This window comes from Uloborus diversus, unplaced genomic scaffold (genome assembly GCF_026930045.1).
Source record: "Uloborus diversus isolate 005 unplaced genomic scaffold, Udiv.v.3.1 scaffold_13, whole genome shotgun sequence".
Taxonomy (NCBI): Eukaryota; Metazoa; Arthropoda; class Arachnida; order Araneae; family Uloboridae; genus Uloborus; species Uloborus diversus.
The window spans coordinates 2,439,468-2,467,382 of NW_026557987.1; the positions used below are offsets into that span (position 1 = coordinate 2,439,468).

Consider the following 27,915-nt stretch of genomic DNA (forward strand, 5'->3'; position numbering starts at 1 on the left):
AGGTTATGAGAAGATTTCCTTAGCAAAATCGAAAACATCCCCGGCAAAGCCAGTGTTTTACCGAACGTTCTTTGACCTCCAAATCAAATCAGTCGGATAGCTTTGATACAAGCTGTAATAATCCATTAGTTCCTCAGAAAAGCCAAAAAAAAAAAAAAAAAAAAGCCTGCTTCTGAAGTTCATCCCGTGACAAAACCAAATCTTTCGTGAAAAAAAGAACTCACTACGTTTCAGGTAGTAATGGTTTTCCGTACTCTTAATATGTACTACCGAACGTGTCAGTTGTTCTGAAAAGTACTATACTTGAAGGAAAACAATGAAGTGACAACTGTTTCTGGAAAAACAGATTGTGAAAAGGTATGTTTAAAGAAAAACAGTCATCCAACGCTAATACCTCTTAAAGTTCTGATAATGCGAAATCAAAACAACGGCTGGTGAAAAAAAACTGGGTGACACTAGTGTATTATCTTGAAAGCCACAGGATCAAGTTCAAACTCGGGTATTCAGAGAAAAAGCATTTTGCATCTACTTTTGCAACTAACCTTTGGGAAAATTAATTATCTAAATTTGTTGCACTAGAAGATTTATTTGGGTGTCCTGATCCTGAGTCTGAAATTGAAGAGGAATGATGGATTCTTTAGCAAAGTCGAACAAACCCCATTTAATTTCTCACCAAATGATCAGAAGAGCTCCAAATAACGCTAAGACTTCGTTTTGATATGTATTCTATTGATTCGTCAGCGCCTCAATAAAAGCTTACTGAGAAGACACTAACTTCGAAAATTCATCATATGACAAAACCAAATGTTATATAAAAAAGAAGGAACGAACCAACACAATTTTAAAGGAAACAGGAAAATTAAAACTCCTTCTGTAAGACAAAATAAAAAAGTGCAACTCAAAAAGAAAGAAAGCAGTCATCTAGATCTGATACCTTTGAAAATCTGCAAAATCGAAACAACAGCTGGTTAGAAAAAAACAGCAATAGAAATAACGTGTGACGAAGTTACATTATGGCTGAAAGCCACATGAATCAATTTCAAGCTCGGACTTACAGGAAAACTTTGTATCAGCTGCTGCAACTAACCTTTGGGAAAATGCAGTATCTAAATTTGCTGCAGTTGAAGATTCTTTGAGTGTCCTGATCCTGAGTCTGAAATTGAAGAGGTATGAGGGATGCTTTATCAAACTGGAGCAACTTCAAAGCAAAAGCAGTAATTGTTTTGCTGAATGTTCAGAACAAATGCCTCTGGTAAAAATGCCAAGGCTTCATCGAATAGCTTTCATGCATATTTGAATGACTTATCAGCTCCTAGAAAAGTTCCCACTGGGAGTATAATTACTTAGAAAGTTCATCCTATGACGAAACCAAATTTTCCACAACAAAGAAATGATAGCCCTTCAAGTGATGTTTACGGACTCTAAAATCTTTGTAGCATTGAAAACTCTTTCGTTAAATGGAATAAAAATTTCAATAGCCGATTTTTTTGCCTGTTTATCTCTTGTTTGTGAAAAAAAATACACCGACACAATATGAAAAATCGGGACATGCCATCAGTAAATGAATGTTAAAACATTTGGAAGAAAAAGAAATTAGTTTTCAAATACTTTTTCTTAAATGAATGGGCAACCCAACCCCTGCTCGCTGACGTTTACCATACTCCATGGTTAGATTAAAATGCGCAACGATTAGAACAAAGTGAAAATCCTGATCCTCTTTCCGTAAAAAATAGAGTACATTAAACGAAAAATACGACATAGGACACCTTTAATTTAGAAAAAAAAAGTGTTCCAAGATTTTTATTCCAATAACTAAAAAAAGATGAGTTTTAGAGAATCTCAAAGAGAAAATGCAGTGACTCTTCCGGACTGGCAATGTTTAGCAGGTCAATACTGTCAACGATATTTTTTAGATTCAGGATATTTAGGGGAAGCCATTCCAATGTGTCTCACCTCTCTAAGTATTAAAAGGCCAGACATCCAGTCCTGAGGATATCAAGGGGTGTTTTAACGCGCTCAAAATCATCGTCACCCGCCGTAGGCAAAATTGAACATGCGTAGATGGCTTACTGTTATTCAAGGGTGATAAGAGCAGGGGGCGGAGCCCCTGCTTTCCAAAAAGTGTTGTTCTCACTCTGATTTAATGGAATTCTTAATAACTTTATTTTTTGGTATTTTAAACAGGACACCTGACGTCATTTAGGAACTGTTAACTTTCTTCAAATCGGGATTTTAAGAGACTGAAATGTACTTTTAAGAGACTGACTCTAAAGAGACGTTTTAGAAAATGTATTTCAATTAGGATTGTAGTGACTGTTTTGCGCTATTTCAGGGGGGGGGGGGGTTCCATTGCAGTGTTAGGCATATTTTACTTCATTTGTTAAGGACAGACATGCGTCACGTGATCTCCGTTCCTTTTTCAGGTAGTGAGCTATTGAATAATTTCAATTGACCTCATTTAAGAACTGCTGATCTTATTAAGTTTTAAGGAATTTTCTACGCCTGTATATAAAAAAAACTGATTAAATTTGTGAAGGTTTTTTTTCCCCCTCTTTGTTGTAATTATTTAACTTCTGCCTGTGTTGGCCATTACACAAAATTGATTGACGAAATCTAGATCCACGCGAACGTAGCTGGAGACGCGAGCGAACTTATTGGACACCCTAAGCACAGTTAGTTATTGTAACTATCATTAAATAAGGAGAGAAAACATTTTAAGCACTAATTTTAGAAATTAAAGTTTTTTTTCTTTAATTTTTACTGAATTCTTGCAGTACTTGGATGCATATTTTGCCTCCTGGAAAAACAATAAGGCTCATTAAAATATTCAACCTAATTCTGAATTTTCACTGCAAAAAAAAAAAAAAAGAGTTTCTGAAGCAGTGGTTTTTTTTTCCCCAAGGTTTCCTTTTTTTTTTTTTTTTTTTTTTTTTTTTTTTTTTTTTTTATATTTTTATCTCAAAGATGGGGGGAAAATTTAAAAAATATCAAAAAATTTAATCAGGTATAAAAAAAATCCATTAAACATGCTAATAGTAGCAGTTATACAGTGATTTATCTTAATATATAAAAGTCAATGTCCTGAGATAATATATATATATCAACGCATAGCCAATACCGCTGAAGCCTCAGACTTGAAATTTGGTAGGCATGTCCACATGATTACGAAAGTATCCACTAAGAAAATATTTTTCGAATTATCAATTAGTTCGGGAGAAATTAATTAAAACCCCTTAATATCTGTGAAATTAAAACCTGTCATTGAATTTTAAATCCCTTATTTTCAGAGGCTTTCCTCCATTCAAATCACTATTCAGTACTTCATCTCAACTTTTGGTCGATAGCGAATTTTAAATTTAATATTGTTTTTGTTTCTCACGTGATTCTTCGAGGCTTTTCTCAAGTCAAATAATAATGTTTCTGTCTTTTGCTTTCATTTGTTCAAAACTAGAAACGATGTTTTTAAGAACATCATCACAGGTGGACTATTCTTTTGAATTTAGAAGAGTGTAGTTTTCTGTAAAAGTTTGCTTTGAAATAACCGTTATTAAGTCATAAGGACGGATATTAAAAGTAGCAGTGATCGATTTAAGAGAAGACTCTTTTTCACACGGCCAATTTTATGTTGCTTGCTCCAAAATCAGTTCATCAAGCAGCTTAATTATTTAAACACCAGAAAAAAAAAACAAAATGTTGTATACAAAGAAGTTCTTGCTTAATCATAGGTATAACAATAAAATGTGGATGGTTTGTGTTTGCAAAGATAATACATACTTTAAAAGGATCGTTAATAACAGTTAAAGATCGGTTAAGGACAAGGGCGTATATATAAGGAATCCATTGGCCCCGGGATCCTCCCAAAATTAGAAAAAATTATTATTAATAAGTAATTATTATAGGGGATTTTCGAAACTAGGTGCACCATGCACTGTTAACCTCTGCTAATTCCATTACCCGAGCAATGCCGGGTACAGGAATGCTAGTCTAAAATAATAATAAAAAAAACGTGCTTCCATTTTACTGCTTATGAGCTTGATAGATAAAATTGTAGGCACTATAGCCTAAAATTAGGACAAGAATATTTTTAATCTGTTGTAAAATTTAACTATGAGGGACTTTCTAAGCTATCAACGAGTTGCTTACTTACGCCATCAGATCGCAGTGTATGTTACTTTGAATTTTGGACTGGGGCAGCTGCAAGCACCAACATGGCGTTTGACATTTAAATATACAAATGCAGTTTCACTATGATTATTTAAAAAATCATCTCAAAAACGATAAATATGTTTAAAGACCAGTTCATTTTATCAAACGAGAAAAATGTGAGTTTTTACAAACAGTAAAAATTCGCTAATTATAAAAACCAATTACTTACTGAGCAAATTCAAACCAACATTCAATTTCTTAACAAAAAAAAAAGTACTTACTGCTAAACAGTAAGTTTTCAGAAAGTATTAGACGTTATTAAAAATGCTCGAGACTTCTAGACTCTAGAGTTTTTACTTTCTAACACTTCCATGCTTTGTCATCGTATTCACACGATTGGGTATTGGATGTGATCACCAATCCGGCCTGGTTCAAAAATGCGGTCATGGCGATTACACTTTGGTTCAAAGGAAAAAAAAAATAGACCGAGCTTTCCCAGACTTGCTGATGAAAAAATTGGTGTGAGGAAAAATTGAATGTGACTGGTGGGAGGCTTGGCGAAAACTTTGGCAGAATAGTTGCTAGATGGCAGGATTATCTATAGTTTGGAAGTCGACATGTATTTTAAGACGTAATGTGTTTTTATTATAATTTTTTTCCAGGTGCAGAGATTGAACTATTTTTCTTATAGTTATGCATTATTTTGACATTAGTAATTAGTTTCTGATCACTATTTAATTCGGAACTACTACGTTAGCGTTGGCGTAAACGTAATGGCGTAAACGTTTTGGGTTAACGCAAAAATGTACTAATCGGCATCTTAAATTGAAATTGTAGGTAAAAATCTTACCGTTTGCCGATTCTTTTTGGGCGCTTGCATCTTTAATTGCTTCGAGAGTTATTGAAATTAAATAAAGAAAATGCACAGTAGTATCTAAACAAAAAAACTCACTATATTAACAAAATATTTACAACTTAGAATAACAAATTTACAAATCGGACTCCATAAAAGATCATTCTTCCGTGTTCCATCAATTCTACATATTTATTTTATTTCTCGCGGGCGTTGATCGTCTGCTACGATCAACGCCCGCTGTTGCTAGGATATCCATCAGTCACATGGTTTGGTTTATGAGCAGCAAAAGGGTTGCCATAGCTCGGTCTATTCTTATTATTAGTCTACGAAAAAAAAAAAACAAATTGACGCATTGCAAATTTATACGTTTCTTAAGTATCACACAGAACTGTTCGTTGCCGTGCCAGGAAAAATGTAACAAATTTTGATTTACTATGTGGTAAGCTTCTCACATCGCACGTTACGCACATAAAATGTAAACAAACACTTTGCTTCACTTCAAGTCAAGTTGATGAGCAGTCTGGAAGGTTCTATTAATCGTGTCTTCTTTAGTAGGTATGTGATAAATGTTTTTACACATTCCATAGAAATAGCTCACGGAACATATAATTGGTAGAAGTTTGCACAGTGTGGTCAGTCATCTTCAAAAACAAAAATTTTCCTCACTCTATCTAATATCTTTAATTCATTAAAAAAATAAACCTAATTAAATGAACAAAAAATTTTTTTAATAAATGAATAAACTCGCTAATGTAACATTGTTTATGTTATCCATCCGAGCAAAACCATTTCAATTAATTCAATATCTAAACTTATAGAATTTTGGTTAGAAATGTTGAAGCGTTAAGTTAATTTTATATGTGCTCCATGCCTGCTGTGTCGATAAGGAATAATTATAATAACTAAATTTATTTCAAGGTTTTACGTAGTTAAAACAATAAGGGAGAAGGGGGGGGGTTACGTCCACTTTCGGGCCACTCAGTATATATATGCAGAATATAAAGGTAAATTAAATACTAGATCAATGCCCCTACAAATCCCATGCAAAGATGTCTGTCATGGGTGCTAAGTTTCTATGAAAGGTATATGTACTTATGTACTGCTTAAGTGTCGGTATGCATAAAATGTTTTTTTTTCTCTTTTTTTTTGAGCAATCACGATTGCTTATTGATCTCACTTGACTTTTTGATGTTCTTTTGATTTTTCCCACCGCCACCCTTCGCACCATCACCGTCGACGGGCTCCTCACGATGCTGCACCTCTAGCGAAAGCCGTCTCCAGGTTGCATCCATGTCCTACACACACGCGCATACATGCACAACTACACGCATACACACACAAACACATTCAAACACATACACCTACACACATACACACATATACACACGCATAAATACAGACACCCACACATACACACACAAAAACGTATACACACATACACACAACTACCCACACATGCCTGCATCCATAGCTGTCAAGTGCTCCGTTTTTCCCGGAGTTTCTCCGATTTTTATTGCGTACTCCGAAAATCCGATTTTTTACCAAAAAACTCCGTTTTTTTTATTTTGCTTGTACACTTTTCGATTTTTGAGGAAAAAGAGATTTCCCTATCCTCGAAGGCAGGAATTGTGCGCAAACTCAACAAAAGAGAAGACAATTTGATGCTTTGGAAGCTTAGTGTCAGGATAAACACTGAGGGGGAGCGCCGATTGGAGATCGTCGTTTTTTCATCGAGCATTTCAGCTACGTGTAAAACGTAGCCGCCATGTTTGGTCATTCACAAGATGGAAGTTAGCAGACGATACTTAAGCGCCTTCGTTTTCAAAGACAAAGTAGAATTGGGTGTTTCTTTTAACTGCAAACTAATGAAAATAAGCAAAATGTGCTGCAAAATGTTTCTTTTTTTTTCGGTTATTTTAAATAATTTTATTGAGAAATATGAAAACAGTTATACCATTTAAAATTTAATTTTATCCTTATTGCATTGGACACGAATGTGCTAAAAATTCGTAATTAAATTGTAGTTTCATGGGGATTTTTTATTTTTGAATTATTTTCATGCTATAAATTCAAAATTTTATATCTGAATTTTTGACTTAGTCGCCATATTTGGTCATTTGCGAGATTTGAGTACACAAGACTCTTAAGTGGCCAAGTTTTCAAAATCGGAATTAGATGTTTATTGCAATGCAAACTATTGAAAATAATGCAAAATGGGCTGTTTTTTTCCCCCCGGAAAATTCTAAATTTTTTTCTTGAAAAATGCAAAATTTTTTCTTCAGAATATTATTTTATACTCATTGGTTTAGACTTATGTGCTAAAAACTCGCTATTTCGTCTAAATTTTAGTTTTTTAAGGGTCATTAATTATTTATAATTGTTCTTCATGCTATAAATTCAAAATTTTATATCTGAATTTTTGACTTAGTCGCCATATTTGATCATTTGCGAGATTTTAGTACACAAGACTCTTAAGTGGCCAAGTTTTCATAATTGGAATTAGTTGTTTATTGGAATGCAAACTATTGAAAATAATGCAAAATAGGCTTTTTTTTCGGAAAATTCTAAATTTTTTTCTTGAAAAATGCAAAATTTTTTCTTTAGAATATTATTTTATCCTCATCGGTTTAGACTCTAATGTGCTAAAAACTCGCTATTTCGTCTAAATTTTAGTTTTTTTAAGGCTCATTAATTATTTATAATTACTTTTAATGCAACAAACTCAAAAATCTATTGCCTTGACTTTTTCGCGTTGTTGCCATGTTTTGTCATTTGCAACATGAAGTAGACAAGACTATTAATAGCCTAAGTTCCCGAAAACAGAATTAGTTGTTTGTCTCAATACAAAAATCATATTTTTAAAAAGGATTGCAGTTTTATTAAATCAAACAGTAATCGTGTTTTTTTAAAACTTTTCAATATGTATCTATGTAATGTTGCTTTTTTAATGTAAAATAATTTGGTTTTAAACTTGGTTGTAGTTTTGTTGAAAATCTAACATGAAAATTTAGAAAAGCATTTTATAAGTGCTTAGAATTAATGGAACCTTATGGTACAGAAGGAAGGTTTTGCGCAGGCCACGATTTCATGCTCCTATTTTAGCCCTCAGTGCTCCTATTTGTTCCCTTAAGTGCTCCTATTTTTTGTATCTTGAGGTTGGCAGCTATGCTGCATACAGACACAAACACATATGCCTACACACACATACACATCCCCCCCCCACACACTCATACACACAACTACCCACATACTCATGCCAGCACACAGACACAAACACACATGCCTACACATAACCCTACACACAAACACATACCCCCACACACAAACACACACGCCTACAAGCATACCCTCGTGAATTGCGAAAAACATAATTTGAATTCAAGATGTCAACATTCAATTTTTTTTTTTTTTTTTTTTTGTACCATTGAGCAATGAGCCTAGCTTTAGAGTAAATGCAAAAAAAAAAAAATTCAACGATTTAAGTTTTCCAGATTCATATTGTAACCAAATACGAAAAGGAAAAATTGTAGCGCAACTGTTGTTATTTCATTGTTGCAAAAACGATACACTAAAGACTAAACTCGATCGACGTTTCTTATCTGTCATTGAGACGAAACGATGATCGAGTTAAGCCTTGGACTTAACTCTTCCACAGAAAGAACGAAATCGAACATTTTCATTCTGAAGCCGATAAAATAAGTTATAGGTCGCGTTGGAAGGTCGCTCTTGCATCTTAAGAAATTTGGAGAAGAATATTTACATAAAGTAAGTCAATATATATTTTTTTTAGTCCTTTTTACCTACATTAGAATTTCACGGTTTTTAAATAGTTTAGCATAAATTGAATTATTTTCGTAATATCAAGCCTTTACTTTATTTTCCCAATCGTTTTAAAGGTTCTCATTCACGTTTTGCCAGTGACGCAATTGTGGTAAATAGATTAGTAATGAAATGGGAATTTACTGTGGTGTATAAGTAATATATATTCGTGTTTTTAAGTTAGATATTTAGAATAGGTTGAATAGGCCACCTTTGGTGGAAATACTTTATTTTTGGAGTCACATTTTAGACTTGGTTAAATTGAGTGAATTTGATATGTTTATAAGAAAATGTATAGTAATATTGTTTCAATAAATAAAAAATGTAAATAATGACTAATTAATACTATGAAATGTTTCATAACTCTCGATGATGTTAATTAAGTCTCCGTATTTAAAAGAACGGCGGTTTAATGTGTTGATTTATGATGGATCATTTAACATTTTACTGTTTTAAAAAGTTTTTCGTACTTTTTCGTATTTGGTTCGCCACCTGGCTAAGCAACTTTTTAAATTTCTACTTTAGCTTGCTTCATGATTTTTTCAAAAGTTCATTAAAAATTCAAATTACGTACGGTATTGCCAAAGACGAAGCTTGTATGAAATTCTGACAGAAACATGGCGGCAATGAATAAAATGAAAGACAGTCGCCAAGATTAACAACGAGCCAAGTGACGTACTTATAACGGAAAACTATCAATTAATTCGAAAGTAACTTTATAAAAAATAATGTGTGATATCGCCAAGCTTACATGTAGTTTTGATCATGTATGAGGCGGACACTAGGGTTGCCACACATTTGTAGTCCAACGAGGAAAATTGGTTTCTAATAGGGATAAGTCCCTTGTATCGTCAGAAGAATCGCAATTTTTTATGAAATCAAGGATTAAATAAAAAAATATCGCACGCTACGTTACATTCGTATTTTTCCGCCGAAGGTGCGTTAGTTGGTTTGGCGACATGTTTGCATTCCCTTGGCGACAGTAGAAAACCTGCTTAAAGGATTTCTACCTGCAAGTATGCGTCAACTTTACAATTTAGGTATCGAAGTTGTTGACTGCCGTCAAATATGTAGTTTTTAGTTTGCAAAAGCGGTCAAAACACTTAAATCTCAAAAAAAAAAAAGTGCCGTTACTTGACTTTTCCTTCTTAAAATTGCCGGAGTAAGTAATGTGGTATTTTATGTGTTTGTGTATGCGTGTGTGTATGTGTTTGTATGTGTGCGTATGTAGTTGTGTATGTATGCGCGCATGTGTAGGACATGGATGCAACCTGGAGACGGCTTTCGCTATGGGAGCAGCATCGTAAGGAGCCGGTCGACGGTGATGGTGCGGAGGGTGGCGGTGAGAAAATAAAATGATAGGACTCCAAAACAGTCAAATGAAAGCAATAAGCAATCGTGATTGCTCAAAAAAAAATCTATAAAAAACTGGTTTAAGATTATAATTAATTTGAATTCTGAAATTTTGAATTCTAATTGTGTTTTTCTCAATCACGAGTTGTGACAGGACCGTACTTATTGGTAGGGTCCCTACTTATTGGACCCTACTTTTTACTACCCTACTCACTTAATGGGTAGGGTGGACCCTACTTATTGGACCCTACTTTTTACTACTCTACTCACTTATTTCAAGAAACGGCTCCTGCCCTCCTCTTGGGTGGTTACGTGTGTACAGTTGTGTATGTTTTATGCTTGTGTGTGTACGTAGACCTGTATGTATGCACATTGGCGTGTGTTTATGTGTGTGAGTGTGTATGTGTGTAAAAGTGCGTGTGTGTGAGTGTGTATGAGTGTGCGTGTCGTGTGCGTAGGACATGAATGGCACCGACCAGGTGAAGCGGCTACCGGGTAGGAGTCACGCCTGCAGAGGACGGTGGAGTTGAAAAAGGAACCAAACATCAAGGACAGTCAAGTAAAAACAATGAGCAATCATGATTGCTCAAAAAAAAAAATAAGAGTAGAAAAAAAAACGGCGCTTCTTCGTTGTTGGTACTTATTTGGCACTTTTTTTGATCCGAGTGAGATTTTTTTCAATTTATTCATGGTCGGTTAAAGTTGAATTATTTGGCAATACAGTAGAGTATTTTATCTTCTTAATAATCATTTGTACTTTCCGAACAAAAATTGTGTACTTTGGGGTTAATGAAACATACCGTCAAAAAATGTAAAATATGTATCTGCAAAGTCAAAAATGAGTAGTATAACAAATTACTTTTTTCGAGGTTCATCAATAACATTAAAAAACCCGTCAATGAGGTGTGTGTGTTTTTTTTTTTTTGAAGGGGGGGGGGGAGTCAATAAGATGCAAACAGATTTAAGAAAGTTGAACAGGAATTAGCGTCGCATTATAACTGCTTTTGAATTTATTCAAGTTCCAATTATTACAATTGAATCCAACCATAATGTCTACACCTACTATTATTATTGTTTTTTACCGTGTTTTCCACCAAACGACATGCAGAGTAAAGAAAAAAGAGGCTTAAGCTTAATATTATACAAAACGAAATATTTTTTTCAACTTTACCATATCTTCAGAAAAACAATTGCCTTTAGTGCTGCGATCTATTAATGACTAGTGAGACTTTTTACCTACACTAGAATTGCTCTTCGTTTTATTAGTCCCAGACTTTTCGTATTTGAATCAAAAATTTAGCAAATATCTCATGCTTGAAAAATTTGAATGTATAAAAATTATTTTTACTTTTTGATATTGGATTGAAAGCTTGGCAAATTACTTCACAATAGGAGCAGTTAAATGTTTTGAACATAGCTGACTGACGATTGAAACTTGCCGCAAGTTTTAAATCAGGCATCAAGCAAAGTGAAGAATTATTTTGTAAATATTTTGAAAACATGGGACAATCCATCATTTATGAGAAACAGCTGTGGAACTTGGTACCTCCTTTCAGATCTGAACCTTTTTTTCGGCCACCTTGGTTCCTCTTTCACGTTGTATGTTTTGTTGGCATTAATTGTAATGATAATGGCTCTGATTTCTGCAATATGTCCGCCACTATCTTTCGTTTTTTAGATTTATACTTTTCGGAAGCAGTTAAAATGTTTTTATTTTCATAATTTCTTAGAACTCTTTGCTTATGTTATTTTTAACTGAGTCAGCTGCCTCCGGGGGTCGCTTGGTTGCTTGGTGAGCAAAAAGCTTCCCGCCAAACAATATAATCAATTTATAAGATCTATCCATATTTCTGATGAGTTGAAGGTGGGAGGAGGTTCTAATGGAAGTAGCTGTGATGGAAAAAGGAGAAGAGGGAGGATAATAGTTTGGCAGATACTTGGCGGGCAAACTAGATATCATAACTTTTTATGGCTGAGGGTTTTTGGGTTTAGGATGCAGGTTTTCTTTTTTGTGTGGAAAAGTTGAAGGTTTTCTTGGCGGGGAAATTTTTACAACAGGGTTGTTTTTGATGAGTAGGTAGTTTACGTGAACGTGAAATTTCAGCTTAACAAATTCGAAATTTAAAAAAAAACCATCGGAGCAAATGAATTTTGTGCAAAATTTGAAGGCTATAGGGGCCACCGTAAGTGTGACAATTTGGTTTTCACATTTTTAAATTCAAGAAAAAAAAGCAATGATAAGGTTTCTTTATGACTTTCGTCACCCTCCACTCCTTAGGTGCTCTAAATGGTAAAATGACACATATAATCAAAAATATAAAATGTGTGCATGTGAAGTCAATACTAAGTAGCATAAAAATGAGCTTTTTCAATCGCTACGGGCTTCAATTAAAAAAAACCCCATAAATAAGGTTGTCTTTGTGAAAAATAAGTCAATAAGGCAAGAAAAGGTTATCGTATGCAAATAAAAGAGAGATACAGAGAGAGGAATCAAAATAGCTAGTTAATGTTCTTGCCAATGCAGCGGGGGGGTTTCTGCAATTTCTTTTAATGTCACACATGCTGGAAAAAATCAAGAATTCAATAAACAAGGCTCAAAGTGGCCCTGAATGGCGCATGGCTTTTGAGTTCGTCGCATTCTGAATTCTCTCGAATCTATGCAAGTTCTGACTGAGCTGTCGGATCTGCAATTAAAAAGAATGTATTCCCACATTGACGCTACGAATATCGTAGAATAAGAGACAAAATCAACTTTTTGCAGAGCGAAGCACCTTTTCCTACACTGGCAAGTCTGCAGAAAAATAATTTCTGTTTTAGTGCTGGCATTTATTGCACGCTAGTAACCCTTAATCCGGCCGTCAGTTTGTCTGCGTTTTATCAGTCCGAGAGTTTTCTTTTCTAAACCGTTCCCAACTTGCAGGCACTTAGTGCCTTTCATATGAAAAAGATGAGAATCGTTCAGAAGGGCTTAAGAGAGCTTAATTCTGTTTGACCGCTCAATTACCTCTCCCCGCGAAAAATGCAACCGAGGTAGGTTTAAATTCTTTCTACCTGTATGGGTTTATATGTATACTAAATAAACTTGAATTTGTTAATGACAAATTGAAATCGTCTATTTTGCAACTAAAAATGAAATAGAAACTTTTCCAAAACAAGCAAAATTAGCACGGCTGGGTTAGTTGACAAAAACATAGCGAAATTGGCAACGATTAACGGAGCTTAAAGTTTTTTTTTTTAATTTTTATTTAACATTTTAAATGAGGTATTAACTAAACTTAACACCCCTTTTTCATTTACTTCGTGGTAAGTTTCCAGTTTCAATGGAACTGTTCGAGAAATTATCAAAATGTAGAACAAAACAAGTTGGCGATAAGTTTACCAATTACCATCCTTTATTTTTCATTAAGTTAGGTTGAGGACAAAAAAAAAATTAACTTGAATTTTGAAATTTTGAATTCAAATTACGTTTTTCGCAATTACGAGTTGCGACAGGGCCCTATTCATTGGGGACTATTGTTTTAAGAAACAGCTCCTGTGCCCCCAAGCCTACCCCTCCTCCTGGGCGGTTACGTGTGTATAGTTGTGTGTGTGTGTGTGTGTGTGTGTGTATGCAGGCATGTGTGTATGTGTAGGCGCGCTTGCGTGCATGTGTAGGTTTGTGTGTGTGCGTAGACCTGTGTGCATGCACGTAGGCGTGTGTGTGTGTGTATATGAGCACGCGTGTGTGTAGGACATGGACGCCATCGACCAGGAAAAACGGATTTCAGGAGGCAGTGCTCGGAGGCGCGCCTGCAGAGGCCGGTGGGCGGTGGTGCTGGTGTCCCTGGTCCAAGCTGAAAAAAAGATCACAACATCAAGGACGGTGAAATGAAAGCAATAAGCAACCGTGATTGCTCAAAAAAAAAATTGTTAAACACGTCAATGTTCTCGTGTTATAATAATTACCCCAATGATTTTTTGATTGCCAATTTTATTTATTTAGAGGATTTTTTAAAAACAATTTTATGGGACTTCTGGAATGACTGTGGCACTAAGATATTAAAAAACACGCCAAGAATTGTTTCCCAATAATGATTTTAAAAAAGATTTCGATAACTGAGACTCTTGGCAATTTTTTCAATTGGTGCCAAAGTTTTAAACACCATAAAAGGGCACTGATGTTTCTGAGCCTTGCCGAGTCATCAAAAATAGAGGGACGGCCTAAACTTTGCAAACAGATAGCGTTACAAGGATATTCCAGCACTAAACGTCGCCCGCCATTATATGTCACCTTATATTACTTGTCACATGTTCCATACTTACGCCTAAATAGAAGTATTTTGAGTTAAATTTTTGCTCAGAATTATGAAGGCAGAAATATCAGCCCCTGAAAATTTCTGCCTGGCGTTGCATGGGCTAGCCCTAAAAATTTTCGATTAAAACAGGTCATGTCCTTGTGCATGTTTATTAGTTTTATTAAAATGCAAGACAACCAAAAACGAAAAAAAAATTCCAATCTTATTTTTGGGAAGTGTCAGTCTGATACTAGAAGGAGTTTAAGCTAAGGCGCATTACATTCAAATTGATTTTTCTCGAAAAGTAGTTTTTTTCAGATATGGCAGTGTTGTATTATGTGTGCGATGTATCATATTAAGAGAAAATTAGTACCGAATTAATATCCCAACAAATTCCGTGAAAGCTGTTTGTTTTGCGGGTCACGTTTTTATGAATTTAGGTTAAAAAAAAGGCGAGTTTGATAACAGAGTTGGTAACCTGGTTAAGAGCAATGTCGTGTCCGTTTTAAATTCATCTCAGTTGAAGGTTTTTTTTTTTTTTTTAAATCGAATTACTTAACTGTGACCCATCCATCAGCGCAAAAACAACAATATTTATAGCTATGTGTACTTTTGTACTGTATAATTGTGTGTATGCATACGATGATGTGTGTACGAAGTTTTGCTTTACGTTTTGTTTTCATCCTTTTACAATCGAGCATAGCTTTAGTTTGAATGCAAAAAAAAAGAAAAAAGAAAAAAAAGAAAAAAACACTGTTTTCCAAAGATTTAGGTTTTACGTATAATAACCAAATACGAAAAGAAAAATTGTAGCGCAACAGATGTTATTTCATTGTTGCATCAACGACACACCCAAGGCTGAACTGGATCGACTTTTCTTATCTGCCATTGAGACGAAACGATGATCGAGTTAAGCCTTGGACATAACTTGTCCACATAAAGAACGAAATCGAACATTTTTATTCTGAAGCCGATAAAATAAGTTATTCGGAACTCCAGCGCTCGAATACGCTACCTTGCGGTGATTTATAAAACTGCGTCTGCACCTAAAACATTGCCACGTTGCGCATCACGTGTGTCTGTTGACGTAAACGCGGTCAGTTTGTTCTGAGTAACGCATTCAACATGTCTAAGAACGCCTTCAACAACAGAAATTAATTCGTCCCTTAGTAGTATTCTCGAGCTTCTCAAAATAATGTTAGTTTTCCTTATTTCTTTCAAAAAAGTATTAAATGGTGGAAGCGTAAACAAGAAAACTCTGGATTAACAAAATTGGATAACGTTATACCAGGTAAAATTTTTTATTGTTTTGTATGAATTTGTAAGAATATGGGGTTTTTTTTAAATCTTAAATTAATTAAACTTACCATATTTTACAGCAGCATTTAGTTGGAATGGACAGTATGCAAAATATTTTCTTGAATATATTATCGTAGAACAAAATGAATAACCGAGAAAGAATTTACTTAATTCCTTTTATTCTCAGCTGAAAGGTTTCGCCAAATTTGTTTAGGGTTATTAATTTTTAGTATTGTGCGAGCAAAGTAGCCTTGGCGAGATTTCGCGTTTTTAGTTAAACCATTTTTAATTTTTATCATGAGTGGAATAAAATGGTAGTAAGATTACAGAATTCGATAAGTGAAAGGAAATAATGGTCAATCAACTGAAAAGAAAACTACCACCATATATCCGTGAGAATTTTGTTGATGATTTGCATAACATGACACAATTAAATCGTAACTCAGAAATTAGAAAAATCGAAACAGAAAATTTTTAAATGAACCGATTCGGGAATTCGAGAGAAATAACTCAACTACAAATGGAAAAAAAAATAAGCGCTAGCCAAGCAAGGCAAAAAAGTATCATCTTCTTTCGATAACAATTTGTAATGTCACATTGAATTTTCTAGCATTAATTGTTATTCTTGTCAGGCCACAATTATTATTTAGTTTTATCAAGAATTGATAAATATCGAATTCAACATCGTTGAAATAGCTGCTTAGAACTACGAACTACGTAGTTTGCATGAATCTTTGACGTTTAGTAATGCTTCTTGAATTCTCATTTCTTTCTACGTGGGCCAGAATATCCACAAGACTTTGAAAATTAATTTTAAAAGAATAAAGCGAAAAAATCATACGTACGAACAAAAATCACAACACTTTTAGCATTTTCTTCGTTACCATGTGCGTTTGTTGTAGTTTTCAATTCCGCCATTAGACAGTGACTTCAGTGCCCCCTATAGTTCGTTGGAGTTGCGAATAGGTCGCGTTGGAAGATCGCTCGTTCATCTTACGAAATTTGGAGAAGAATATTTACGTAAAGTAAGTCAATATAATTTTTTTGGTCCTTTACCTACATTAGAATTTCTCGGTTTGAAAATAGTTTACCATAAATTGCATTATCTTCGTAATATCAAGCCTTTGCTTCATTTCCTAATCGATTTAAAGATTCGCATTCATGTTTTGCCCGGGACACAACTGTGAGAAATAATTCAGTTTATGAAATTGACTCAAAGAATTGGGCTGTTTAATGTCTTGATTTGTTGTGTATTATTGAACCTTTTAATGTTTTTAAATTTTTGTTACTTTTCCATGATAGAGACGTCATTTGGCTTGGTGACTTGCTTACTTTCTATGTTAGCTATGTTTAATTATTTCTGTTCAAAAGTTCATCAAAATGCTGCAATGACACGTACTCATAAGAAAATTTAGATATCTTATTATAAAAATCAAAGATTTCTAAATTGGAAATTGAAGTTGTTAACTGTCGTCAACAGTGTAGTTCTTAGTTTGCAATAGCAATAGATAAATTAAAATCGCACAACATGAAAAAAAAAAAAAAAAAAAAACCTGCCAAGAGACGGACCTCTCACGGAAAAATAATGTTATTTGAAATTTTTTTCGGTGCCGGAGCAAGTAATGTGGTACTTCATTCATTTTGAATTTGTTAGGGTTAGGCGATTACCGTAACTAAGCGATTCCCATTAAGTTGTTCTGCCAGTTTCGACTGCATACCAGAGGGAACCCTTTCGAATCGGGTAATTATCGCTAAAGTAGGTTATCCCAGAATTTGAACTTATTACGTTTTGTCGAGTGGCGACAATGAAATGCTGTCAAACCACTATTGAAAGTTTCTGAACGCTTGACTTCGTTTGATTAGTAGCTAATGTTTTTTCAATCCTCCATTAACTTATTAATGGAGCTGCAATGCAAAATATAATTAGAAATGATCTCGAGGGAATATTTGCAGGAAGCCTTAAAACCTACCTTTTGTTATAAGAAAGATCTGAGAGTAATAATCTTATTAATTGTCGCCAAATGTAACAAAGTAATCACCGATGGACATATTTCAAAAGCGGCGAAAATGACGAAGAATTTTTTGTCACGGTGTTTTTTGTGCTTTTAGAAAATTCGGACAGTGGTGGTAAATTGGGGGTACTTCTCCGTTGTTGGTACTTATTTGGCACATTTTTGGTCAGAACGTAATTTTTTTCATTGTTTTCAATGTCGCCGTCAAAGTTAAGTAGAAGTAATTTTTATGGCAATACAGTACAGTAATTTGGCAAATTTAGCTTTTGAACAAAGCAAGCCATTAAACAAGACTAAAACATCAAAAAAGAATGAAAAACAGTGTGCCAAATAATTAAATATTTACTTTAAAAACTTTAATTATACGGCAAAATTAAAAAAAAAAAAAAACATTCGTGAAATAAGGCAAAAGTTTGATAAAAATTCCTTGCTCAAAAGTTCTATTAAATCCTTAAGTTACTTGCGCCAAATAAATCGAGAAGATTAAAAACATTGAAAGATCCATTAAAATGTAAAATCAGCAGAAAAACAGGAGCCGTCACGGTAGAAACGTGAACGCTATTTTTCTTTCTTCGCCAAGAAAAGTACGTAAACAATGCGTCGTCAAACACGGTGTGGTGATGCATCCCACTCTCTCCAGAATATCTGCACTCCTTCATGTAATCGCGCTGCGAGCGCAGAGGAAAACAACTACTACTTCTTCCCGGCGAATGGAATGTTGTTGTTTTTACGGTTCCGACTGGGACGAGTGCCACGAAATGGCTTGTTTTCGCTGTATTGTTGTTGAAATAGTAAAGTTTATTTTTATAATAGGTGATATTTAATCAAGCCTCTGCACACACGCAGACCACAACAATGGTGACCCGGTACTGAACTTTTAATAACGCAACGCGCATTCGGAATGGCCAAAGATTCGAAAGTTCCGAAACACACTGTGCCGATTATTAATCACAACATGTCGGACGTTTGTGCCGTCAAAATTCCTGCTTATTACTTCACCGATCCAGCCAATGGACCTTTGAGTTTGGTACTCCAAAGCCAATTACAGACAGCAAAATAAAATTCAACTCTATAGTTTCGTTGGACTTAAGTTTTCAGCTAAAAATCAGAATCATTAGGGGCGGTTAGGTTGTGAAAACTGCACTGTGTTCAGAAGTGGAAATACACTCAGAAAAAAACATTCACCCAGAAGGAAACGAACGACCTTCACGAAACTGAAACTGCATGTGGCCTATATGAAGGTCAGGAAATAATTAAAAATTTGGAACACAAGAAGGTGTCCATCTCGGGAGCATGCATTTGGTCACGATTCGCAAGAGGTAAAATTATTAATCTGTCAAACTGAATTAAAGTCGTCACAGCTAAGGAGACAGAAAATATCTTTCAGAAAACTCACATAAACTCAAATATTTAAGAATTTAAACTCCATGACATTGAAATATATTTTACTTGTAAATTAGAACTACCTTTCCTCAAAAGCGTAATCGCTGCATCATATGGCAACCGATCAATGTCATCCGTTCGAATTCATTTGCACAGTATACAATACATGTTTTGCAATGCAGTACTGCCATTTTAATCTAAAAATAAAATGAAATCGAATTGTTCTTGGGTGGGGGGGGGGGATGCTCTTCCTTGGGAGCTTGGGTCATATACTATTTTTCTATATTCAAGTAAATATTCTGTTATTAATTAAATAACTTAAAAATCTTAGTGGGATCAAAAAAAAAAAGTGATTAATTAAATATATGTATATATATATATATATATATATATATATATATATATATATATATATATAATTAGAATTCAATTTTTTCATTAATTTACTAAGCTTAAGTAAACATTCTTTGTTTTAGCATTGAAGGAATTGGCTCATTCTGAAAAAATTATTTTAGCAAACATTTAAAATCTTAAGTTTTGCAATCCGAACATTTGTTTTTTATTTATTTTTCACCTTATAAATTAGAAGTAACATGGAGAGAAATAATTAAAATATTAAAGTGTATTATTTATATTATATTGTCACTATTTCTTGATTAACACTATAATGCTACTTTATTTGCATTTAGGTTTTTGCCGTTTTTTCCATTTTTGCCATGGTTTTTTCCACTGGCCTGGCAAAAATACCTTTTTGCCGTCAAAAAACCCAACCCTGCATACTCTATATATGTATCTAGCTATACGTAGTGTATGATGAGTGCATTAGAAAGTTAAGATGAGGCATTCCCCTAAAATGGTATCTTTAAAATGTATTTGTTGCTTTTTAGATGTCTGATCTTGCGTGGATGCAAAGAACTCCGGTTCGAGTCGTCATGTCCCACCCATCGTTTGAAATAGCCCTTTTGCGTCTTACGATGGACAGAAATCGTCCGGCAGTCGACATGGAATGGAACGATCAACAAAGGGTAAGTAAAACAGCGATTGCAAGTGACAATAGGAAAACTTTCCTGCGTGGCGAAAATTTCACGAACTCTAGAACAGCAATTCTCAGCCTGTGGAATGCACCCTCTTTGTCAGTGGCGGATCCAGCCAATTGTTTTGGGAGGGGCCATCCGAAATTTTTGAACAAACTCCGAACTCCCCAAAAATTTTATTAAAATGAAGTTTTAAAAACTCAATTTTCGGGGTATCGAGACATTAGGTGAAGGGATGAATTTAGGAATCTCCCGCGAAAATGTTTCAAAATTTAAATTTCCCAGTAATTTTTGAAAATTAGGAAACTAAAAACGCATTCTGTCTATTTTTGATGATGTACGGAGAAAAGTCAGGTTTCGGGCGCTGGCCCGAAAATACTTTTTGAAAATAAAGCTTAGAAACCAAAATATTCTGTCATTATACAGTGAGAAGTTAGAAGAGGAGGGGTGCTCTTCTCCAGCTCTTCAGCTGTCCAGCCTAAAAATGCACATTTAGGTAATGTTTGCTTACATTAAAGGAAATGTGAAGGTGCTTAGAATCCTTCCTTCCTGGAAATATTTTGCCTTTGAGGCTCTAAAAATTCGATTTTTAACTATATTTTAGAAAGGGATGGAAGATTCGTTAGCTCCTTCAAAAACCTCCTTTTAAAGCTATCATCACGATATAAACTAGGGAGGGAGGGGGTCCTATCAAAAATCGTTTGTAATTGAAGTCACAAAAAATTATATTTAAATTGCTTTTAAGCAAGTTAAGTGAAACGGGCTGGATAAGCTAGTTTCCGTTGACATTTTTTCCAAATAAAAGACTTAAAATGCAATTTTTTGCTACATATCAAGGCATTTGTGAAAAGGCCTGGGAAAAGCGGGTTATCCCCCTAGTTTCGAAATTAAAGCTATAAAAACGAAAATTTAGGCTCTCTTTGGTCTTGTGAACGATAGGTATACTCTGAGAACCGCAGCATTTAGAGATCGTCCAAGTAACTGTATTTAGAATCAAGAAATGATGTAAAAGATGGAGAAAAATTTTGGAAATAAAATGTTTGTTTTGACGATAGGGACATAATTTATCTCCCAATTAAGGCCTATACTTCTTTTTCAGTAAAACAAGTGTTAAATTTTGATATCTTCTCATATTTTTTTCTTTTTTTTTCTTAAAAAAATTCTTACAATCACAAGGCTTTGGGAGGGGCCATGGCCCCCATGGCCCCCCTCTAGATCCGCCCCTGCTCTTTGTGGCATAGTGCTTTTCTGTTAAAGGTTTTCATTTTGGAAATTTTCATTTATTTATCACTATCGCAAACAGAAAATATTTTACTTGGCGACATTCAACAAGTGTTAAACTCCAGTATTAATATTTCTTGTAGATATTGCCAGTTGTTTTTTTTGTCTCCAAGGCAGAAAGTGAGCGAGTCGCCAAACCTTCAGCGGAAAAGTACCGGAGGCAAGATCAAACTCGGATTGATAAAAATTACCAGGCTAAGATCCCACTAAGCTTGACCTGCCCTCATCAAGTTTCCAAAATTTGTTGCCATCGATGAAGAGTAAAAGTTGTAAATAAAACGTGAAAGTGAGAATTTCTGCCTCTTTCACGCGAACTAATCAGAGTTGCCAGGGGATTAAAGGTGCCTAAAAAGGAGTAATTAAACCCTCATCGGGTTTCCAAAAATTGTTATCATAAATGAAGAGTAAAGGGTGGAAGTAAAACTTTTAAGAGAGGTTGCCTACCTTTTTCGGGTCCCTAAGCATGGTTGTCGGGGGATAAAAGGTTTTCAATGAGGGAGATGGTTCATCTCTCGTCGAGTTTCCGGAAATTGCTGGCATAAATGAAGAGTAAAAGCAGTAAATAAAACGCTAAAGTAAAGGTTGCTTTTTTCCGGTCCCTAATTAGGATTCTCAGGGGCTAGACGGTGTCGAAAACTAAGTAATTGACCCTCATCGAGTTTCCACTTGAGTTATATTTAAAAAATGTAAGTGAAAATATTACAAAACCAATAGTATAGGGTTGGCCAAGCAAAATAATTGAAACTTCTAATAGCGAAACAACCTATCTTCTTCATGGGCGCCCATATGCAAAATTGTATGGGGGGGGGGCTTAGATATTTTAATCATGGTTTAGCAGGATATTTTCCTCATGGAAGCAGATTTAGGGACAGATTCAAGTCATTAAAATTTGACTTTTTAAATAACTTACTCATTAATTACTGGAGAAGAAATGTTTTTACATTTTTGCAGAGAAAAGTACTTAAAGCAAGGAAGTTCCCATTTCTAAGGGGGGCAAGCCCCCCCCCCTTGTCCCTCTATATGTGCCCTCTTGCTCTTTTAAAATATTTCCAAGTCTTCTGCTAGTTTCTTCAATAGACTTTTTTTTTTCTTTTCTCTTACTTTCATACTTTTACTGAATGTTTATTCAATTTTTACTAAAATTGGAAATATCTTCCATTGTTACGATATCGTTTTATTACTACTTATTCTGAGTTAAAATTTTAACATTTTTTTTCACATTAAAAGATCATTTTCAGGAAGCAATGTTTATATGTTCTCTCATTTAGGATTTATACAGTTTACGGTTTGGTTTTTGATTCATTATTAATTGAATGTAATTATTTTACATTTATTCATAAATTAATTACCCTATTGAATTTTAACTCAATGAGCAAAGCAAGCGTTTTAAGTTTTCACACTTAAAAAAACACACTTTTTCAAACTCACACTACTTTTGGCCAGATGAAGGGAAAATTTGAACTTACATTGGTGACAAAATCACAGAAGTAATGGGCCGGAAATATAAGTCTTAAATGGATGAGCATTTGAAGAACAGTTAAAGACACTTTGAAAAACCTGAAGCCAAAAAAAAAAAAAGAGCTCCACTTTCTTTCACATTTTTATCAAACAAATATAGTTCTTGTCCTGATAGCGGGTATTTAACTGGCTGTTGTTTTTCCAAATTTTCAAATCTGCCAGAAATATGTAAAGATCTTGAAAAATAAATTGTTCAAAAACATAAGAGACGTCAACTGTAAATATACATCTTAACCAAATGATCTGTACTAGCAGAGCCTGCGGGTGTTGCTAGTACAAAATAAGGCCAAGTAAAGTAAGTAAAGCCACTAAAGTACGTAAACAGGGTTCGTACACTCCTTCAATACTCCTCCAATATTCCTTCATTTGTGAAATTTTTTTGAAGGGCCCTTCAAACTCTTTCATTTTAGTTTTTAGTTCAAGACTACATAATCTTCCTCTATAACGGAAACTTAAAACACTTCGATTGACAACTAACTTCGTCACAAAGGCGATGTTAATGTAGTAATTTCATGCATTTATTTTTTTCGATTTACAAATTGATAATAGTTAATTCATAAGAGTTGAAGATGAAAATTTTATTAGAAGACTACGACATTTCATAAGTGAAGTAAAACATGCTTAAATGGTGCTTGGCTGTTTTTTCAAGTTTTATGATTATTGTTTTTTGCTCCACCACACTCTCAGCAGCAAAAGTCAGGTTGTCTAGTTATTGTTTAAATATTTAAAAATACATAAATAGATGTATTATATTAAGTGATTGCGTTAAAAAAAAACAATTGTTTAGTTAATTGCAGTTATGATATTGTAAAAAGGGTCATCCCCAAGTGATGTCATGCTTTGAGGAGGAGACGGGCTCATAAAATTGACAAGGGGAAGAGAGAAGGTGACAAAAAGTGACATCACACAGTTATTGTAACAGTATGTTTGTAAAAAATATGACATGACAAGAGGAGGAGTTTGGGGTGAAGATTCACTTTGTAATAAAGGGTGCAGATGGTCAAATATATTGAAAAAAAGTGTGACATCATTTAATGACACTCCATTAGTACTCCTTCAAAATCTCATTTTACTCCTTCAAAACTCCTTCATTTTATTTCTGAAATTGAGTACGAACCCTGGTAAAGTAATGCACCATCAGACAATTGCGTCAGAAGTCTCTTTCTGCTTAGCATGAGGGAGGGTCCGATGAACAGGCTACTGTTTGACTACAGATTGTATGGAATTGGCAAACATCCAGTTAAGGCGACTCCATCTGAATGAGGGGAAGAATAAAAAATTGATGCGCGTGTTCCTCTCATTTGAATGAGACTTAATTTAGAGGCTAACATACAAATACAAATACAAAAGTGTCGACCAGCAACAGGCTCTAGGCCCAGCTAGACTGGTCCTAGTCGAATTACAATCCCCAGTGAAGATCAATGGCCCTCTTAAAACTATCTACTCCCTTGCTCACTACCACCTCTTCCGGTAAGCTGTTCCGAGGTTCCACTACCCTGCTAAAATAATAATTTTTCCTAACATCCATGTTAGCCTGAGATTTAAATAGCTTAAAACATTGACCCCTTGTCCTGTTTTCAGTGCTAAACTTCAGCCCCGTAACATCTTTCGTTTTAATAAATTTAAACAACTGAATCATGTCCCCTCGGTATCTTCTTTGTTCAAGCCTTCTAAGCCTGGAATCGTAGTCTAAATGAGAAAGTCCATTTATCAGCCTTGTAGCCCGCCTTTGAACCCTTTCCAATACATTAATGTCTTTCTTAAGATAAGGAGACCAAAACTGAACAGCATACTCCAAATGAGGTCTTACCAAACTTCTATATAAGGGCAGAAGACCTTCTTTAGATTTGTTTGAAATAGATCTATTGATAAACCCAAGCATCTTATTGGCCTTGTTACTAGCAATGCTGCACTGTTGGCTAAACTTTAAATCCTGACTTATTAAGACCCCCAGATCAGTAACATCTGCAAAATCTGTGACATCTCTGAAAACTAATAGATGCTTCCATTTTCACATGTAAACCGGATGTTTGCCTTTCCACACAATCCGTGGTTAGACAGTACCTTCCCCCTATTCATGTTTGTACTGTTTTTGTTTGTAGCAGCTTGGTGCTAACCCCGCAGTACATACTAGCTCCACCCGCATGGATCTGCTCCTGCTGTAAGAATAAATGAAAAAGCGAATACACAAAGGAAAAAGCAAAAATTTCTTAAACTAAAAATGCCCTTATCATCTAAAAGAAAATGGTATGATTTTAAATCATAATTAGTAGTAATAAATCAATATCGTAACAGTTAAAGAACTTTCCATTTTAGTTACAGTTTATTTATCATTCATTAAAAGCATATAAGACAAAAGAAAAAATTACGAAATTCTTTGGCCAAACAGAAATTAGCAGAAGCTTTGAAAACATTTTAAAGTAGGAGGGAAGCTTTTCTTCCTTGCTTAAGACGCAAAATGATGCATTTTTTTTTTTTCAAAAATTAACCTCTATAGAAAGAAGGTTGCAATAATTTACTAAATTTTCCAATAAAAAAAAAATCAGACGACTGTTTCCTAACAGATAAAATATTTCAGTTTAAATCATTTTCAAAAAAAAAAAAATTGTATCACAAAAATATGTACGTTTTCAAAATATTTAAAACAAAAGAAAAAAAAAAAGTAATGAGCAATCACTGGAAGTTAAAGACGCAACCACAACAAACTACAAAAGTTATTTCCCGATTCGAAAACAAAAACTCCGTTTATGTTTAATTTTTTTATTTTATTCTCGAGCTTAATTATTTAAAATCGTTTGGCTTCGTTAAGGTAAGGTAATCTAATAAGTACCAACTCGTTGGGTTTCTTTATTTCTACACATGCACCTGTTTTCGATTTTTTTGTTATAAAGTGTATATTAAAATAGAAATTATTATTACAAACTTTTTGACCGGTTTAAATCGAGATATTTTTGATGACATTAAAAATCATTGATAGATGAATTGTTTCTTAAACTTTTTACTATAAAAGACGTGTGACAGAAAAGTTAGTTTTTGGAGAATGACCCATAACGAAAGAGTCATCAGACAATTTGTTTTATTTATGACAAACTGCTTCAAAACTGATTTTTGGTTCCTTGTATAGAAAAAGCTTTTTCCTTTACGTTGAAAAAAAAAAAGTGTCGCCTAATTCTCTTTTATTTCTAGGTCAAATATTCCTCCAGTGATTTAAAAGATTTCGACTTAGAAGCAATATCAGACCATTACGAACCACTTGATTTCGTAAGTAAAATGAACAATCATTATTTACAACCTGAAAATATTCTGTTAACTATTTTTAAGGTAATTGTTTAGAACTTTGGTTTTCTTTAAACGATTCGTATAATTATCCTAATATTCGTAGAAACTTTGATCATTCTTCATCTTATGCAGAAAATTCCAAGCTTTCAAATGATCTAAAACATAAACGATTCGTATAATTATCCTAATATTCGTAGAAACTTGGAACATTCTTCATCTTATGCAGAAAATTCCAAGCTTTCAAATGATCTAAAACACAAAAATTTGATTGAAATAGTTCTCCCCATAAATTTTTGTGAAAAATGAGCTTAAAACTGAAGCAGAAAAAGAATAAAATTTAACTTTCAAAAAAACGCTCCTAGGTACACGCTCCTATACTAAAACGATTTTTTTGCCGAACTTCATGAGAATCAACCGAACGGACTGGGCGCTATACGTATCACAGAGATCAAGACGGGGATCAAAACTTTCAGCTTCATCATTAGTAAAGAAATATTGTTGGGGAGAATTTCTAATCTAATAATATCTCCCCAATGTTTTCCTTTGATACTAGCAGAGTGAGTTCTGAAATAAGACTAACAAACTATTTCTAACTTTCATGAAGTTTATTTAAACAATGATGTAAATAGTTAAAACACGCTGTAAATGATAGAAATAAATACTAAGAACATAATCTCTCCATATGCTACTTTTGCATGAGATAACTAATACTGCAATGCAAACTGCATGACTATCGACTAAAAACTTGGATGAAGTAAACCCATTGGGAAATAAGCTAACTCCAGCTCATCATCTTTACTAATAATAAAGCTGAAAGTCTCTCTGTCCGGAGGATGTCTGGATGTCTGTAGGATGTCTGTGACGCGCATAGCGCCTAAACCGTTCGGCCGATTTTCATGAAATTTGGCACAAAGTTAGTATGTAGCATGGGGGTGTGCACCTCGAAGCGATGTTTCGAAAATTCGATGTGGTTCTTTTTCTATTCCAATTTTAAGAAAAAAGATATCATAGGATGGACGAGTAAATTACGAAATTATCATAACGTGGAACCGTAACATGGGCACAAGCCAATTGGCGAGATACGAAATTATCATAACGTGGAACAGTAACATGAGTTCAAGATAATTGTCGATAAAATTTACCATACATTATTTGTAAATATACAGGCAAACCAAAAGACCTTTTGATTTTTCTATTACGGGCAAAGCCGTGCGGGTATCACTAGTTTCCAATAAAGGGCGAGCGGCACGAAAAAGCAAGTTCGAATGCCGATCGAGCGACCGCCTACAACGACGAGAGATGATCAATGAGAGAGAACTAAAGCCACGAAAAAAACCCATTTAAAAAAACCCATTATTTAGCCCACTTTTGGGTTTTTTAAATTTTCGAAGAAGTTTTTTAAAAAATAATTAATTTAAATACTTTCACAATTTAAACTTCTTTTTTATTTGTTCTTCGCCAAAGCCAATGGACATAAAAACTGAATTTGAACTTTAATAGCATTTCTTCACTCTTAACAGCATTAAAAAATGCTTCAAAGATTTTAAATAAATGTATTTAACTTTTACCTTTAACTGGTCAATAAATAACTCAAATTATCTTGACTAAGTCCTGTCACGTATGATTTTCTCGATATTTGTAGATTGTACAGAGGAAACTAC

The 27,915-nt window shown here is 34.2% G+C and overlaps 1 protein-coding gene across 1 annotated transcript in view; it reads left to right on the top strand.

The window, feature by feature from the left end:
• The window catches only part of LOC129232619 (CD109 antigen-like), a 186,107-nt gene that overhangs the window by 134,070 nt on the left and 24,122 nt on the right, over window positions 1-27,915 (top strand). The window contains exon 10 of the mRNA XM_054866750.1: window positions 20,030-20,167. Within this exon, the coding sequence (XP_054722725.1) occupies window positions 20,030-20,167 (138 nt within the window). The remainder of the gene's footprint in view (window positions 1-20,029; window positions 20,168-27,915) is intronic.